This window comes from Salvia hispanica, chromosome 4 (genome assembly GCF_029641045.1).
Source record: "Salvia hispanica isolate PSC_SH4W2 chromosome 4, Shi_PSC_v1, whole genome shotgun sequence".
Taxonomy (NCBI): Eukaryota; Viridiplantae; Streptophyta; class Magnoliopsida; order Lamiales; family Lamiaceae; genus Salvia; species Salvia hispanica.
In genome coordinates this window covers 35,172,317-35,186,497 of record NC_142695.1, presented here as the reverse complement: position 1 = coordinate 35,186,497, position 14,181 = coordinate 35,172,317, and the positions used below count along the sequence as shown (strand labels likewise).

Sequence of the window (14,181 nt, the reverse complement as noted above, 5' to 3'; positions counted from 1 at the left end):
CGTTTTGCGAATTTGTACGCCAACGCCCTCCGTCAGCTCAGAAGTGGGCAGACTGAGGACGACGCCCGGAGGATAGCCGCGAGTCAGTTCCCCTTGGAGGGGAAGTATAAGGAGTTCACCTTCTGGGAGTGCTTCTTGTTGTTGAAGGACTCCGAGAAGTTTCGAGCGGGGTGCGACGCTGGGTGGCCGAAGAAGCAGCGACTGAACTATAGCGGCGACTACAGCGGCAGCAGCGGCGGATCCCACGACCTCCCCCCGGATGCTGAGGAGTTTCCATCCCCTCCTTCATTTACCGGTCGCACCCGCCCGGTTGGACAGAAGCGGGCGCAGCGGGCTGCGAGGGGCGGATCCCCCCTATCGCCCCGCGAGGTCCAGTCCTCCGCCCTCCCAGCCGCCCCACTCGAGTACACTCTCCATTCGCGTAACCAAACGCGGGCTCAGATGTTACAGGTCTTCCGAGAGTGGAAGAACGCCACTGACCCCACGGAGAAGAGGTTTCTTTACGAGATGCTCGAGAGCATGCGTGCTGATTTAGAGATCGCGAGGTCACGGCTAGGGGGTTCCGACGTGGGCTCAGATACCACGGGTGGCGGCGGCGGCGACGACGAGGACGACGGCGACGGCGACGGCGATGAGGAGTAGAGAGTGGCGGGGCTCGTGTGTTAAAGCCATTTAAAAAAAAAAAAAAAAAATCATGTACTTTTTTATTTAAATCTTTGTAATTTTTTTTTTAATGGAATGGATTATTTTTCCCGTATATGTGTCGTAAATTTAATTCCGTATTTTAATCGTAATTTTAATTCCGTAAATGTAGTATATTTTGAATTATTTTTATTGCGGCTGGCCTAAGCACCATTGCGAATGCTCTTAGTCCACAGTATATAGCCTACGTTGAAGATGAGTGAACTATACAGTATTTGAAAAGTTACACCACAATATATTTGAAAAATATACCAGGCGAAACACCTAAACCAGGGCCTCGTATAGAATGTTAGTGGTCAACGCAGTTTAATCGGCTTGTACAAGTGCAAGATTATTTCTTGTGAAATTAAATAGTAAGTACTCCATATTGAATCATTCTTATTTTGAATAAATGATTATGGTATAATTATTTTCTTTAAACTGGTTCCTGATGAATAATAAATAATGAATTAAAATGTGTCACTTAAATGGTATTATGAAATATACGTAATAAGACGAATTTGTGTGATAGAGATTAATAAACAGTGTGTTAATTAAATAACCTATTTTAAATCCTATATTCAAAAGGCTTCATTTCTATGTGTAATAACTATATGCACAAGTGATGGGTTATGATCTTGATAATTGGTCTTTATGAATAATCGTTGGTTTGGCCCGAGACCAACTTAATTCTTTTAAATCAATAGTATTAATGGATAGTTAGACTCACGCTTATTATTCATGTTTAATAGAGGATTCTAGTGGTATACATTGTAAATAATTTGATGTATATGAGTTTTGAGTTTGAGAGAACTTTCTAAAAATAAAATAAGATATTTTTTATAGGATAGACGAAAAAGAAAAGTGTCATTAATTTTTATGGGACGAATGGAGTATTTATTTAGCTAAGTAATTAGATAATATTTAGGTTACTTATAATCTCATATTAAGCCTAATCTAGTCAAAAATTTGCTAATCGGGTGTTGATCATCAGTTTTTTGACAGAACCGAAAGAGACCACTCTGACGATGATTTTGTTTGTTTGTCAATTTTCAAAAAGTGAATGTTCTGGACCAACTTCGTATTTCAGTCATATGTTTAAGACTAAAAGAGGATTAGTATAGTCAAATAGAAATATAGAATCGCGTAAGAATATGATAAGAAAATGAAGATTTGTACGTGAAATTATATGAGGTATAAAAAATTATGTTTTCTTTTTCACGGTGCACATAATTTGATTTTTAATATTTAATTTATACTCCATGCTTTTAGAAATATAAATTATGTAATTTTAAAGTTCTTAAAATTTTATACTATGAAGTGAAGATTTTTTAAAAATAATGAATTTAAAAAGCGCGAGGAGTTATAGTCGAAATTTTGTTGTGTTGTTGATTTGTTGGTAATGCTTAAAAGTGAAATAATGAATTTATGTAGATCGGCCTATAAAACAAAACGCAGCGAAATGCACATCTACACCCCTAAATTCCGCATAAAAAAATTTCAAGGGCGAATAGAAGAGAACAACAAAACAGAAAAGATAGAGAAGAATTGTGTTGCAAAATAGGTTGGCAAAAATCCTTGTAAAAAAAGACTCGTAACTACTAACTCAAACAAGGTTTATAATTACGTACATCAACTCTTAATTTCCAGATATCACGGCCACTTCCTTAACAAATATTTAGGGTATCTCCACCGGCGCCCCTCCCACTCGCCCGTCGGGGACGGGCGACCTGACGGGCGCCATAGTGGGCGGGAAGGGCGCCCACGCCCGTCCCGAGTGCCCCTGCGATGGCCTCGCCTCTCAGCTCGACGTCCTACCTGACGGGCGCCACTGTGGCGTGGGTAGGACGTCCCACTCGGACGTCCCACCGAATTTTTTTTAAAAAAAAAAAAAAAAAAAAAAAAACTCTATAAATACGGCTCGTGTCGAAATTTTAATTCTGTAAATTTTAATTCCGTAAATTTTATTTTAATTGTGAATTTATTAATTTTATTGCGGGAAGTCCTAGTGGGAAGTCCTAGTGCAGTGGGAAGGGCTAGTGATGTGGCAATGGAATGGGAAGGGCTAGTAGGAGGGGCGCCACCGGAGACACTTAGGCTATTATAACAACTATCCGTTTATGCACCACCCTACACACATGCAACTCCTACAAGTGGTTGTTCGGTTTGTTAGACAAAATAATCATGAGATGTGGTAAGTTTACGATTGCATTGTTGAGATTATTTTAGTTGAAGAGTGATGACTATATATGACTGTTTATCACATGATTATCTATCTAAGATTGAGTCGTGAGATTCAATTTAATAAACCAAATACAATACATATTTAATTTCAAGATATAATCTTGCAAACTAAACCGTCCCTAACATTTTTTTACACTACAATTGAAATAGTCTGTTGGTAATCAACGTGGGATTGTTGTAGTATTATGCAAATACGGAATAATTGAGTAACGTTGAATTTATGCTATATATGTAGATTAATTTAGACCCTAGCAAAATAATCCAACCTTGTTCAACATTTTGTTTATCATGTACCATGGCAATTTCGAAATCATTATTGGTGAACATTTTGGTGATATGTTGGTTAGCATTTGAAGTGAGCGGCGGCAGAGAGCTTCTGCCTTGCATTCATAAGCTGTTGCTGTGTGAGGCGTATCTGAAGGGACCGGTGTCGCCACCAGCAGGATGCTGTGTGCCGCTCAGAGAGATGGGCAACAACGACGTCCCGTGCCTCTGCGATGTCTTCAACAATCAGCCCTTCTTGAAAACTCTCAACATCACGCAGGCAGAAGCTCTCAATCTTGCTCAAACTTGTGGTGCCAATACTGATACATCCCTCTGCTCTCAAGGTTTTTTCCCCATTTGGCCATTTCCAATAATGCATTCTGATTTAATTTTAATTATGATTAATAAATTTTACTCAGAAATAACAAATTTGTCAATCTTCATTACACTTGTATTAATTCCAGATCTGTAGGCCATGATTACATCATCCAAATAATTTGATTACAAATTGCTAATATATCTCCACATTTTTGGTAGAGGCTGCTGCACCTTCTGGTTCACCATATATTCCAGCTGCACCTTCTTCAAATAGTAGTAAGTTTTTTAAGTGATTCCTTAATTGTTTAGATGATTTAAATATTTATCAAATAGTAGCAAATTGGTGACGATTATTTTGTTACTATGATTTAATTGATTAGTTTGTTACATTATGACATGATAAAAAAAAGAAAAAGGTAAAGAAACAAAACTAAGTTTGTTTTTTTCTTTTTTAGAAACAAAATTAAGGTCTGTGAGCGAGTAAATTATGTGTAGGTTCGGAAACGAGCGCGGCGCCGAAGAAGAGCACCGTATCTCTTGTTGGAGTCTCTCTGTTTCTGGCCGCCGTTTTCAGTATTATAGTTTCACTATTTTAGGGATATACTACTAATGTAGTAGCACTTGTTAGAAATTTGGACTTTCACATGACTAATTTAATGTGTATGGTTATTTTTCAGTTGCTCAATTAAAGTGATCTAATAAAGATTAAAGTTTGGGCTAAAGTGTATTTAATTGTTATGGAAATAAGTGTAGATACCATAAAGTGATTTTTTATTTGATGAGGGACCGAATAGAAAATAAATGGGTTTATATTTAATATAAATATAAGCTAGGGTTATGGTTCCCAGACGTCAGAAGAACATTCGATATCTCTATATTCTCTCGGCAGACTATTGCAAAGAATGTCTCTGATCGTTTTGAAGATACATAGCCGCTGCAAAGCAATTCCGCCGTTCAATTCGTCATGGATCAAGGTACGCTTCCGCTCTACAGTTTATGCTCCTTCTCCGTCGTTCTCGGTTAATCATCATAGAGAACTTTATGTAATTGTTCACTCAATTATTACAACAGTAGTAGTAGTTAAAAATGGTGAGTTGGTTACTTCTTTCATGGATGGGGTTGAAAAACTTCTCATCTCAAATTCTCAATCTCTCTCAATACTAGACCTAGATCAACTTTAATTGCACTTCACTACATATTAAATAGCATTTTTTATTATCTTTTTGTTTAAAACAGTCGAATTGGTAAACCAGTGACCCAATTATGTAAAATGTTGGATCCTTTGACATTGAGTAATAATAAAATGGCTGTAACTTGTGATTGTGAATACTAGTAGTAGTTGACTTTGGTTAGAAAATGACACTAATGCTTGCTCGACTCATTTCTTTGATGAATATATCGAAACATGAAACTGATACATTTTGTTCCTGTAAACACCTTAGTTATTGCAAAATGTTGTACATCTTATGTCGGTTATGAATAATGTAAACAAAATAAATAAATACAAAGTCTTGGTCTTTGCCTCTGCTGATAAAGTATTTGTAAATGCAACTTCATCTCTCTTTCCTAAATTCAGCTTCTTCTGCATTAATGATTAGACCACTTTCCCTTATTTTTTTTCTTCTTTGTTCGTGCTTCTTATTAAGTGAACTTTCAGTTTTTTTCTAAAAAAAAATTTGTTTATTTTTCTAAAGACGTCATAGTCTTAATTTAGATAAGCCTTTATACTGGAGTACTAAAAAGTATAGTAGTACTATAATTAAAATGGACATTTTAGTTGCCAAATTCAGACATTTTCTGGATAGGATTCACATAATCTTTCTTTTTTCCACCTTACTTACACTTAATGAAAGATTGAAACACTCCAAGTAAAAAAAAAATGGAAAAACAGAGAATCAATTTAAGGAAAATGCTGGCGATTAAAACATGATAGGAGAGAGTATAGGACTAGAATGACACTCCCTAGAGCCGCGAGCACCCAGTAATACCGGTCCAAACGGCTCGTGTTCAACGTGTCCTGAAACCAGCTCCGATGCCCTCCTCTTCCACTCACTTCTCCCACCACATAAACCGATAGCACACTGCACATGTATCCCAATCCCGACACCCCTTTCGCCAGATTATCCGCGTATCTTCCCTCATTCTCGTCGTCGTCAAACTCCGCCTCGTTGAATTTGGCCACAGTCTTCTCCAACACCTTATCCAGGCACCCCAGCAAAACGAACTGGAAAATCAGCCAGAATATACTCATCGGAACATCCGCATCATCATCATCCAACAAACCACGCCTCTCGACAACGCCAAGCCTCTTAAACTCCATCCTGGCCGCAGTTATGCAGCACAGGATCGCAGACGACACAGCAATAACAACCCCTTTACCAGGCGTTGTTATGATCCTTGACTGATTTTCTCTAGATTGGGCCCCCGCCCCATCAGGTGCTGTTGCTGATTCATCGCCTTTTTCGTGTTCAAGCGCAGCGCTGACGCCCTTCTGCACCAGCAGCAGCACCTGCGGGGGAACATTCCATTTCCCCAGATGCCGGTCCAGATTCTTGGCTTGCTCCACAAAGTACGTATTCCCGATCGACGAGACAAGGCCGCAGAACACGAAGGTCATCAGCATCGGTATCATGCGCACTCTGCATAAGCTCCTCAGCTGGCTCCTATCCGCACAATTGATGGTATATTGCCAACAGCACGAGCACATACCGGTTAGGAAAAGCGCGGTCGCTACAACCGTACAAATTGCAGGGATTCCAAAGCGGAGGGTCCATGGTTTTATGTAGGGAAGCGCAATGGCTCCGGTCAACGCCACAACCACCACAAACACCGCGCCTGCTATTTTTAAACACAGGTTCGGCCCCTGCCCCTCCCCTGTTTCTTCCTGCTCTTCAAGAAAAGGTTTTACTGATACGTTGTTACCGGCTACTCCCACAGCTATCAGAGCCATGCCTGTGTAGAAGAGAACTTTCTGCGTGTGGCCGACGCATTGCTCCTCGTATCGGTTGCACGTGCCCAGAACGGGCGGAGTTGACATTGTTACCAAACCGATCCCCACACTGTAGGCCGTGCTGGAGACAACGAGCATCGCGAAATTTCCTAGCACGGAGTCGACGAGGATGAGGAAGAAAGGCTGCAACACAAGGGATATTCCATTCCAGATATTCAAGATTCCAGCGGCATGAGTGAAGCTTAGGTTCCAAACATCTGTCAAATAGTCCTGCATCACAAACAATGCAAATGCCACCAATATGTCTGCCCATAGTAGAGCTGCAACATAACTTACAATAATTAGTTAATGTATATGTACAAAAAATGCCAAAATTAAGATGAAAAGTTATAAAATCTACCAGAAATTCTGTTGGAGCTCTTCATGCCCATCTTCAATGACCTCCTCTGTTCTGGAAAACAGGGGAATTGCAAATCTGAGTTTTGTAATCCTTGTTTGAATTTTTGTATGGGTATAAATATAATTTGTGAATAGCTGTCCCATGTGTGTTGGCAGTTGTCAGTCTAAATATATTAAACCAAAACGAATAATCAATATTTGTTTATATTTAGTGTAGTGGCGTTGACTAGCTCAAGCTACGATTCCTTCCTCCAAGGTTGTTAGAAAAGTTAATAAAGTGGGAACAAGTGTTTTGAGTAAGTTAAAATGGAGAAGGAGCACATTTGCTTCCACAAGCGAGAGAGCTTTGCTGGGTGTAGTATACGTTCAAATTGGTGTGTGAACACGCGTACATTTGCTTTCTTTTTTTTTTTTGTGTGGATTTTAATTCATTTAAATTTTAATGATACGTTGTTTATTTTTATACTGAATAAAGTTTTAATTATGATTGTTAACATTCTATCACAATAAAAAAAATTTGCCCCACTCAAATGTTTGCTTTTTTGTTCCGCACAAGATGTCCACTCTCTATATTTGGAAATAAACTCATATTTCCTCTCTCCTCATTAATACTGCCTTTGTCCCAGCCTAAGCGAGACGCCGAGACGGTCTCTACTGCATTATTATGTCTCTTATTACTTTATATCCACTTTAACAAAGTACTATAATTTTTTTATATCATGTGTACGAATGTAACTTCTCGCTTAGGCAGGGGTGGATGGAGTAATATTCAACTACCGATCACTCTGTACTTAATTAATTCATATAACTCCTCCTAAAATCCTATGTCACTAAAGAATGTGGACATCTTGACTGAGACAGATGGATTAATATTAGAGTTCATAAAGTTTGAAGATAATTGAAATAAATGTACTAGATGGCGTTGAAGATGCTCATGTGGAGAGTGTCGAGCCATCCAATGAAGCTGAAAAGCAAATGACAAGAATGAGCCCACCAATGCAATGAATGAGAAACGTCGAGGACCACTCCCATGGATCAATGACGGACCCAGAAAATTGTAATTGTGGGGTCGGATAAAGAATTAGTATCAGTAATATATATAGTATTTAAATTATTATTATAAAAAATATATGCATTACAATTTGAAATTTACTTTTGTTTTAGTATTATTTAGGGTAGTAGTTGATTTCTATGAGAGTATTTATATCTTAAATATTTAAAATTTCAATTTATTTTTAATTTGTGATACCGTGTACTTATTTTATTGTTTTATTGTTCTAATCATGCTTTTGTTTATGTTATTTTACAAATATTATTATTGATTTTAACTACAACTAAAAATTAAATTAATCTATTTACCATACTAACTAATACTAGTTTTTAAAAATAATTTGCACGGAATCTACTAAAGCTAAATCAATTGCATATAAATTAAACTAGTTATTATACTTAAATATATTAATTAGTTAGTGTATAACATAAATGAAATAAAAAAATGAACAGTAGTATTGAAATTCCATGGTTACTAACGCAAAACAACGGCTTCTCTCTTCTCTCACATTTCTCTTTTCCCTGCGTCTGCAACTCTTTCTCATCAAGCTCAGTTCTTGAATTTAAATTTCTTCTCAAGTTAGATTCTTTTTCTTCATTTTTACAAAAATATTTTCTCTTATTTCTCTCCTTTCCTTTTTATTTTTTTCTAAATTTTTAGTTACTATCTTCCTCATTTCCCTGAAGTAGAAATGAAGCTGTCTTTCATGGGGTCGGGAGGCGGAGTTGCCCTCAGTTGGCCGCCGATTATTGAGCTTCAAGCCAGCACTCATGGACCTGCGGTGGGGTCGGGCGACCCCGCGCGACCCCGCTAGGTCCGTCATTGCCATGGATGTCGTTGGAAGCTAATGATCAATTGGAAATAAGACGTCGTTAATACTATTTTGGGATCAATAATCATCATGTGGTTTGTTTGAAACTTATTCGTGTTAGCAGGGTATTAAAGGAAATACAAGTAGTTATTCTTGTTAGAAGGGTATTAATGGAAATGTCTGTCCCAGATATAGAACTAACCTGAAAATTTAATAAAAACATAGTAATAACCAAGGAATATGATTGAATTAGAGGTCAGACACATGCTATATAGCTAGTTGACCATTTTTTGCATTTTAATTGCCACTATCTCTTTATTAAATTATGCAAATAATTGTCTTAGCAGTTAGCAGGTGGACCCAGTACCACCTGCCATTCTTTTTTCGTTCAATAAATATCTCATTTGACTATATTTTTAAAATTTTATTAAATTCTCTATATACTGTTGCACATCAACTTGGAGTTCTATTATGGTATTAATGCGGGTTCAAGTTGATGATAGACTTGCTTATTCATGTGATGGAAGTCCGTTGTCATTCGTCCCATACGTGCAAAGGCGCGTTAAATTTTCCAAATCTTGAATGACTCATTTCTAATATTACCTTTGTCCAACAAAAATAGACATAATTATGTATGACACGTTCTAATATGCAATTGGTAATTTAAGAGACATTTGGAAAAGTAAGATAGAAGTAGTACTAGTTGATTAAACGGTCCACGTTATTAGCAATATTTAAATATTTATATTTTTTCACATTTAGAAATTAGTCTAATTTTGACACTGCTCAAAATGGTAAAACTGATCTACTTTCTCTATTCATAAAAAATAATCTAATTTTGTCATTTTGGTGGCGAAAAAATTAGTTTTATTTCTAAAAATATAAAGTTTTCCTATCATATTTTACCTATTTCTTCTCTTATTTTTTTCTTTCTCACTGACTTTACAAAAATTTTCATTAAAACTCAATTATTTTCGCCCAGGAGTGAAATTCATGCGAGTCAAAGTAATATTCTTTCTCCATATCTTTTCATCAAAGTCAGTGGATTGGCTCATTTACATTTACATACCCAAACACAAAACTAAGAGAGAGGGAGAGAAGCAAAAATGGCAGAAGCGGCGGTGACATTCCTGCTGGAGAACGTGCAGAAGCTGCTGGTGGACCACATAAACCTGATATCGGGAGCGGAGGCGGAGCTGCGGCAGCTGCAGAACGAGCTGGAGCTGATGAAGGCCTTCCTGATGGAATCGGCGAACAAGAGAGAGAAAGGGGAAGTGTTCCGACAGCACGAGAGGCAAATCCGAGAAGTGGTGTACAAAGCCGAGGACACTCTCGACGCCTGCCTCACCCAGGCCGCCGCCGACAAATCCAAGCCCTTCGCCTTCAAGCGCTACGACCTCGCCAAGAAGGTCAAGGCCCTCCGCGAGCAAGACGTCCAGCCCATCTTCGACCGCGCCCGCATCGGCTTCTCCACCCTCCCCATCGCCGATCCCTCCACCTCCGGCCCCCAAAAGCCCAGGACTGATGACAAAAAGGTCCTTTTTACCCTTCTACTCCTATTTTCCACTCTTACACTTTGTCTTCAACATACAGCATACATTTATAAATTTATGAACTGATTCAACTTCATTTGTTGCATTTATTAATCAGAATATATTTCTAGATCACTAATTTCAAGTGTCCCAATAAATATGAAATATTTGGTTATGCTCGGAGGGGCAGAGTTGCAAGCTCACTACTGTCGTATAGTTGCAACATCTTTCAGCCACAAGTGTGAGGGCGGGCCACTGCGTACCTTAATTGAGCATCCCTCACAATACTGTCGGACAGGGATGTGGGGGAACCTTGGGGGTTGGGGTTTCAAAAGAATGAAACATTTGTTTATGCAATGTTGTTTTGCGAGTTAATGAATAGAGATAAATAAAGTAAGAAAGGGGAAAAAGTAGAATTGATGGTGTTTCCATTTTAAGAAACATTTCATTTTTAATGATACAATTCAAAAAGGAAAGAGTTTCATTTTTAATGGGACAGAGAGAGTAGAGTAAATGTCAATTTTGATCCAAAACATATTACCAAAATACGAATTTGGCCTAAAACATTCACTTTTTGGAAAATGGGTCCATAACAAATAGAAATGTCGCCGAGGTAGTCCTTTTTTACGGTTCCGTATGAAAACTAACGGTCAAAACTAATTGCACGGTGGCACGACCATTAGTTTTTTGACAGAACCGTAAAAAAAAGGCCACTCCGGCAAGAATTTCATTTGTTATGGACTTGTTTTTCAAAAAGTGAATGTTTTTTTATCAAATTCGTATTTTGGTCATATGTTCAGGACTAAAATTGACCTTTATTATGACATGAATCATAGTTTGTAGTTGATAAATCATGGAGTTTATATGTGAAAGGAAGAGCTATATAGAGATTTGCAAAGTTAGCACTTCCATTTCATTCTAATGGAACAAGTAGTACATATTATCTAGGATTTTTAACATTATCATCTCTATATGCATAGGTTCCTTTGTTGAGAGAAGACAATGTTGTGGGTTTCGATGGTGAGGCTGAAACTGTTATAAATAAACTCACAGAAGAATCAGCGGAGCTTGAAGTTATTTCCATCGTTGGCATGCCTGGCCTTGGAAAGACGACTCTGGCATGGAAGATTTACCGCGATCCAAAAATCCAGTACGAGTTCCCTACTCTTATATGGGTGTATGTTTCTCAAGACTACAACATAAAAGAGGTGTTCCTCAACATTCTCAAGAAGTTCACTCAGCTAGACATGTCCCACTGTGACGAAAATGAGTTGGCCAGGAAAGTCCGATCCTATCTTGAGAAACCGAAATTCTTGCTATTCATGGATGACGTCTGGACTGATGAAGCCTGGAATCATATTAGACCTGCCTTGCCAAAGTCTAATAAGTCCGGAAGAGTCCTGATAACGAGCCGCGATGAGAAGGTGGCTTGGCACGCCAGCAAACGAGAACCTCACAGGTTGCGTTTCCTGGAGCCCCCGGAAAGCTGGGAGCTTCTCCAGCTAGAAGTATTTTCACGGGTCGACAAATGTCCTAAAAATGTGGAGATATATGGAAAAGATATAGCCAAGCAGTGTGGAGGAGTGCCTCTGGCAATTGTGGTAATAGGAGGAATTCTGGTTGAGAAATTCTCGAGCAGTGATATGAAACTGGAATGGGAAAAGGTATCAACGAGTGTAAGTTCGCATTTGAGCTATGACAAGCAGAAACGCACTGAAAACATTATCCTAATGAGTTACAACAAGTTGTCATATAACCTGAGAGACTGCTTTCTCTACCTTGGGATGTTTCCTGAAGATTCTGAGATCTCTGCTTGGAAGTTGATTCGTTTGTGGATTGCAGAAGGATTCATACAACAGGAGCCGAATAAGGGATTGGAGGAAGTGGCAGAGGAATATCTAGAGGAGCTCATAGCAAGAAATTTAGTCATGGTTGATAAAACTAAGGCTAAAGGAGATGTCAAAACATGTCGCGTTCATGACATGATCCGTGAGTTTTGCAAGGGCCAGGCTGCATTTGCGAAACAGAATCTGTTCCAAGAGGTGAAAAAAACAACAGAAGGAACGTTCTTTCCTTCTGTTGCTGATGTGCCAAATTATCGCAGGCTTTGCATTCATTCCTATGTTGTGGATTTCCTCCGCAAGAAGCCCAAGGGTCCGTTTGTGCGTTCTTTCGTGTGCTTCTCTAAAGAACCAATCATTTTTCAACCAGATTGCACTCCATTGATCCCTGAAGCCTTCAGTTTGCTCCGAGTTTTGGATGCGAATCCCATCAAATTTGCCAAATTTCCCTCTAAGATTACGCAACTGATTCATTTGAGGTACATTGCGTTGTCTGGTGATCATTTAAACAGTCTCCCCGAGGCTATCTTGAAGCTCTGGAATCTACAGACTATTAGGATTGACACATTGTCGCGTACATTTGAGATCAAAGCAGATATATGGAAGATGCTGCAGCTGAGGCATTTGAAAACGAAAGCAGCCATTGTTATTAGCAAGGAAGCAAAGGGTAAAGCCGGGGAGAATCTTCAAACACTCAGTAGGTTGTCGGCCGAGTGTTGCTGGGAAGAAGTTTTCAACAAGGCCTCAAACATAAAGAACTTGGGGATTCGAGGGAAACTAAGCACTCTTGTTAACACTAGGTGCTTGGCCGGGTTGGATCGTCTTCAAAAGCTAAAGCTAGTCTATGATGTATTTCCTGATGTAATATCTCAGACTCCATTGCGCGAACTTCCTTCTCGAGACAGATTCCCACCGAATCTAAGGATCTTGAAGTTGTCATGCACGTATCTCGACTGGAAGCATATGGCCACTTTGGGATCACTCCCTTCTCTTGAGGTCCTCAAACTGAAAGAAAATGCTTTCATGGGGAAGTTCTGGGATACTGTTGGTAACAGCTTTCCTTCTCTTGAAGTCTTGCACATTGCACGCACCGACTTACAGTTCTGGACTGCCTCGGTGGAACCTTCCCCTCCGTTTCCTAAACTCCAATGTCTTGTGCTTAAGAACTGCGAGAAACTTGAAGAAATCCCAGTTTTGCTGAAGAGGAGCCTCCAAGTTTTGGACATTGAACGTGTCCCGAAATCGTTCGTTCAATTTACCAGGCTTAAAATGGCGGAGGAGAGTCAACAGATCCCGGGTCAACAAAGAGGGAAAGCAGGTGCACTTAAGCTCATTATTGCTCCCGGAGATGGGCGTTAACCTGTTCGGTCGGACCCAAACTGCTCTTGTAAGTACCTCTTCTTGTTGTTGAGATTTTTCGACATTGCAATGTGAGTATCATAACTTGCTTTACCTTTGATTCCAACTGCTTTGGATTAATTGGAGTGATGGATCATTGAACTACATTTATATATGGAAGTCATTTTGGCACATTGTTTGCTCAGACTTTGTAAATCCTTTTTATTTATGTTGGCCTAATAGCACCCTTTTCAAAACTGTTGCATCCTTTTTGTTTCTGTTTTGAAGCTATAATAATTTTTATGCATCAATTGTACTTTCCACATATATCTGCATTAAGTTAAATCTTAAAGACTTCAAAATTTCACAAGACATTTATGAGTACAAATCATACTATATTACAATGTGGTCATCAATAACACTGAAGTTTTATATACTTCACAGTTACAGTAAATGTGCCCTATAGCTATTTTTGCACAAAAGCATTATGTATTACCACAGTCACAATTATAGAGTGAACTTCATAAATGGTATCCTAGATTACAGTTTGACAATTATCGGCCTATAACCAGACCTTGTAAGTTGTAACCACCCCATAAGACATTCTAGTTTGAACCGGGAGTGCCAGGCCAAAATCGTTGATACTAATCCGGTTCCGGTTAACCATGCATGTCTACTCTATCCCACAAATAACGAAAACACTTGTTCTTCAAATTAATGATAATTTTAAATACTTTCCATTTTTGATATAA

The 14,181-nt window shown here is 38.7% G+C and overlaps 3 protein-coding genes across 3 annotated transcripts; 2 read left to right on the top strand and 1 right to left on the bottom strand.

The window, feature by feature from the left end:
• Positions 1 to 3,204: 3,204 nt before the first annotated feature.
• LOC125192530 (non-specific lipid transfer protein GPI-anchored 3-like) lies at positions 3,205 to 4,262 on the top strand. The gene is made up of 3 exons (XM_048090135.2): positions 3,205 to 3,533; positions 3,727 to 3,783; positions 4,003 to 4,262. Exons 1-3 carry the CDS (start codon positions 3,221 to 3,223, stop codon positions 4,101 to 4,103), a joined length of 471 nt encoding a protein of 156 aa, XP_047946092.1. The 5' UTR covers positions 3,205 to 3,220; the 3' UTR covers positions 4,104 to 4,262.
• Positions 4,263 to 5,300: 1,038 nt separating this feature from the next.
• On the bottom strand, positions 5,301 to 7,029 carry LOC125193627 (protein NRT1/ PTR FAMILY 5.5-like). Its single transcript, XM_048091461.2, has 2 exons — positions 6,858 to 7,029; positions 5,301 to 6,777 (listed from the first exon to the last, which is right to left on the bottom strand). Exons 1-2 carry the CDS (start codon positions 6,886 to 6,888, stop codon positions 5,408 to 5,410), a joined length of 1,401 nt encoding a protein of 466 aa, XP_047947418.2. The 5' UTR covers positions 6,889 to 7,029; the 3' UTR covers positions 5,301 to 5,407.
• A 2,732-nt stretch (positions 7,030 to 9,761) lies between these two features.
• LOC125195941 (putative late blight resistance protein homolog R1A-10) lies at positions 9,762 to 13,621 on the top strand. Its single transcript, XM_048094236.2, has 2 exons — positions 9,762 to 10,253; positions 11,231 to 13,621. Exons 1-2 carry the CDS (start codon positions 9,825 to 9,827, stop codon positions 13,448 to 13,450), a joined length of 2,649 nt encoding a protein of 882 aa, XP_047950193.1. The 5' UTR covers positions 9,762 to 9,824; the 3' UTR covers positions 13,451 to 13,621.
• The last annotated feature ends 560 nt before the right edge of the window (positions 13,622 to 14,181 follow it).

Excerpts from the sequence above, each read along its gene's own strand:
- LOC125193627 (XM_048091461.2), bottom strand. The coding sequence starts at position 6,888 with ATGGGCATGAAGAGCTCCAACAGAATTTCTG. Across the intron at positions 6,778-6,857 it reads GAGCTCCAACAGAATTTCTG|CTCTACTATGGGCAGACATA; the intron begins GTAGATTTTATA and ends GTTATGTTGCAG.
- LOC125195941 (XM_048094236.2), top strand. The coding sequence starts at position 9,825 with ATGGCAGAAGCGGCGGTGACATTCCTGCTGGAGAACGTGCAGAAGCTG. Across the intron at positions 10,254-11,230 it reads CCAGGACTGATGACAAAAAG|GTTCCTTTGTTGAGAGAAGA; the intron begins GTCCTTTTTACC and ends CTATATGCATAG.
- LOC125192530 (XM_048090135.2), top strand. The coding sequence starts at position 3,221 with ATGGCAATTTCGAAATCATTATTGGTGAACATTTTGGTGATATGTTGG. Across the intron at positions 3,534-3,726 it reads TACATCCCTCTGCTCTCAAG|AGGCTGCTGCACCTTCTGGT; the intron begins GTTTTTTCCCCA and ends CATTTTTGGTAG. Across the intron at positions 3,784-4,002 it reads TGCACCTTCTTCAAATAGTA|GTTCGGAAACGAGCGCGGCG; the intron begins GTAAGTTTTTTA and ends AATTATGTGTAG.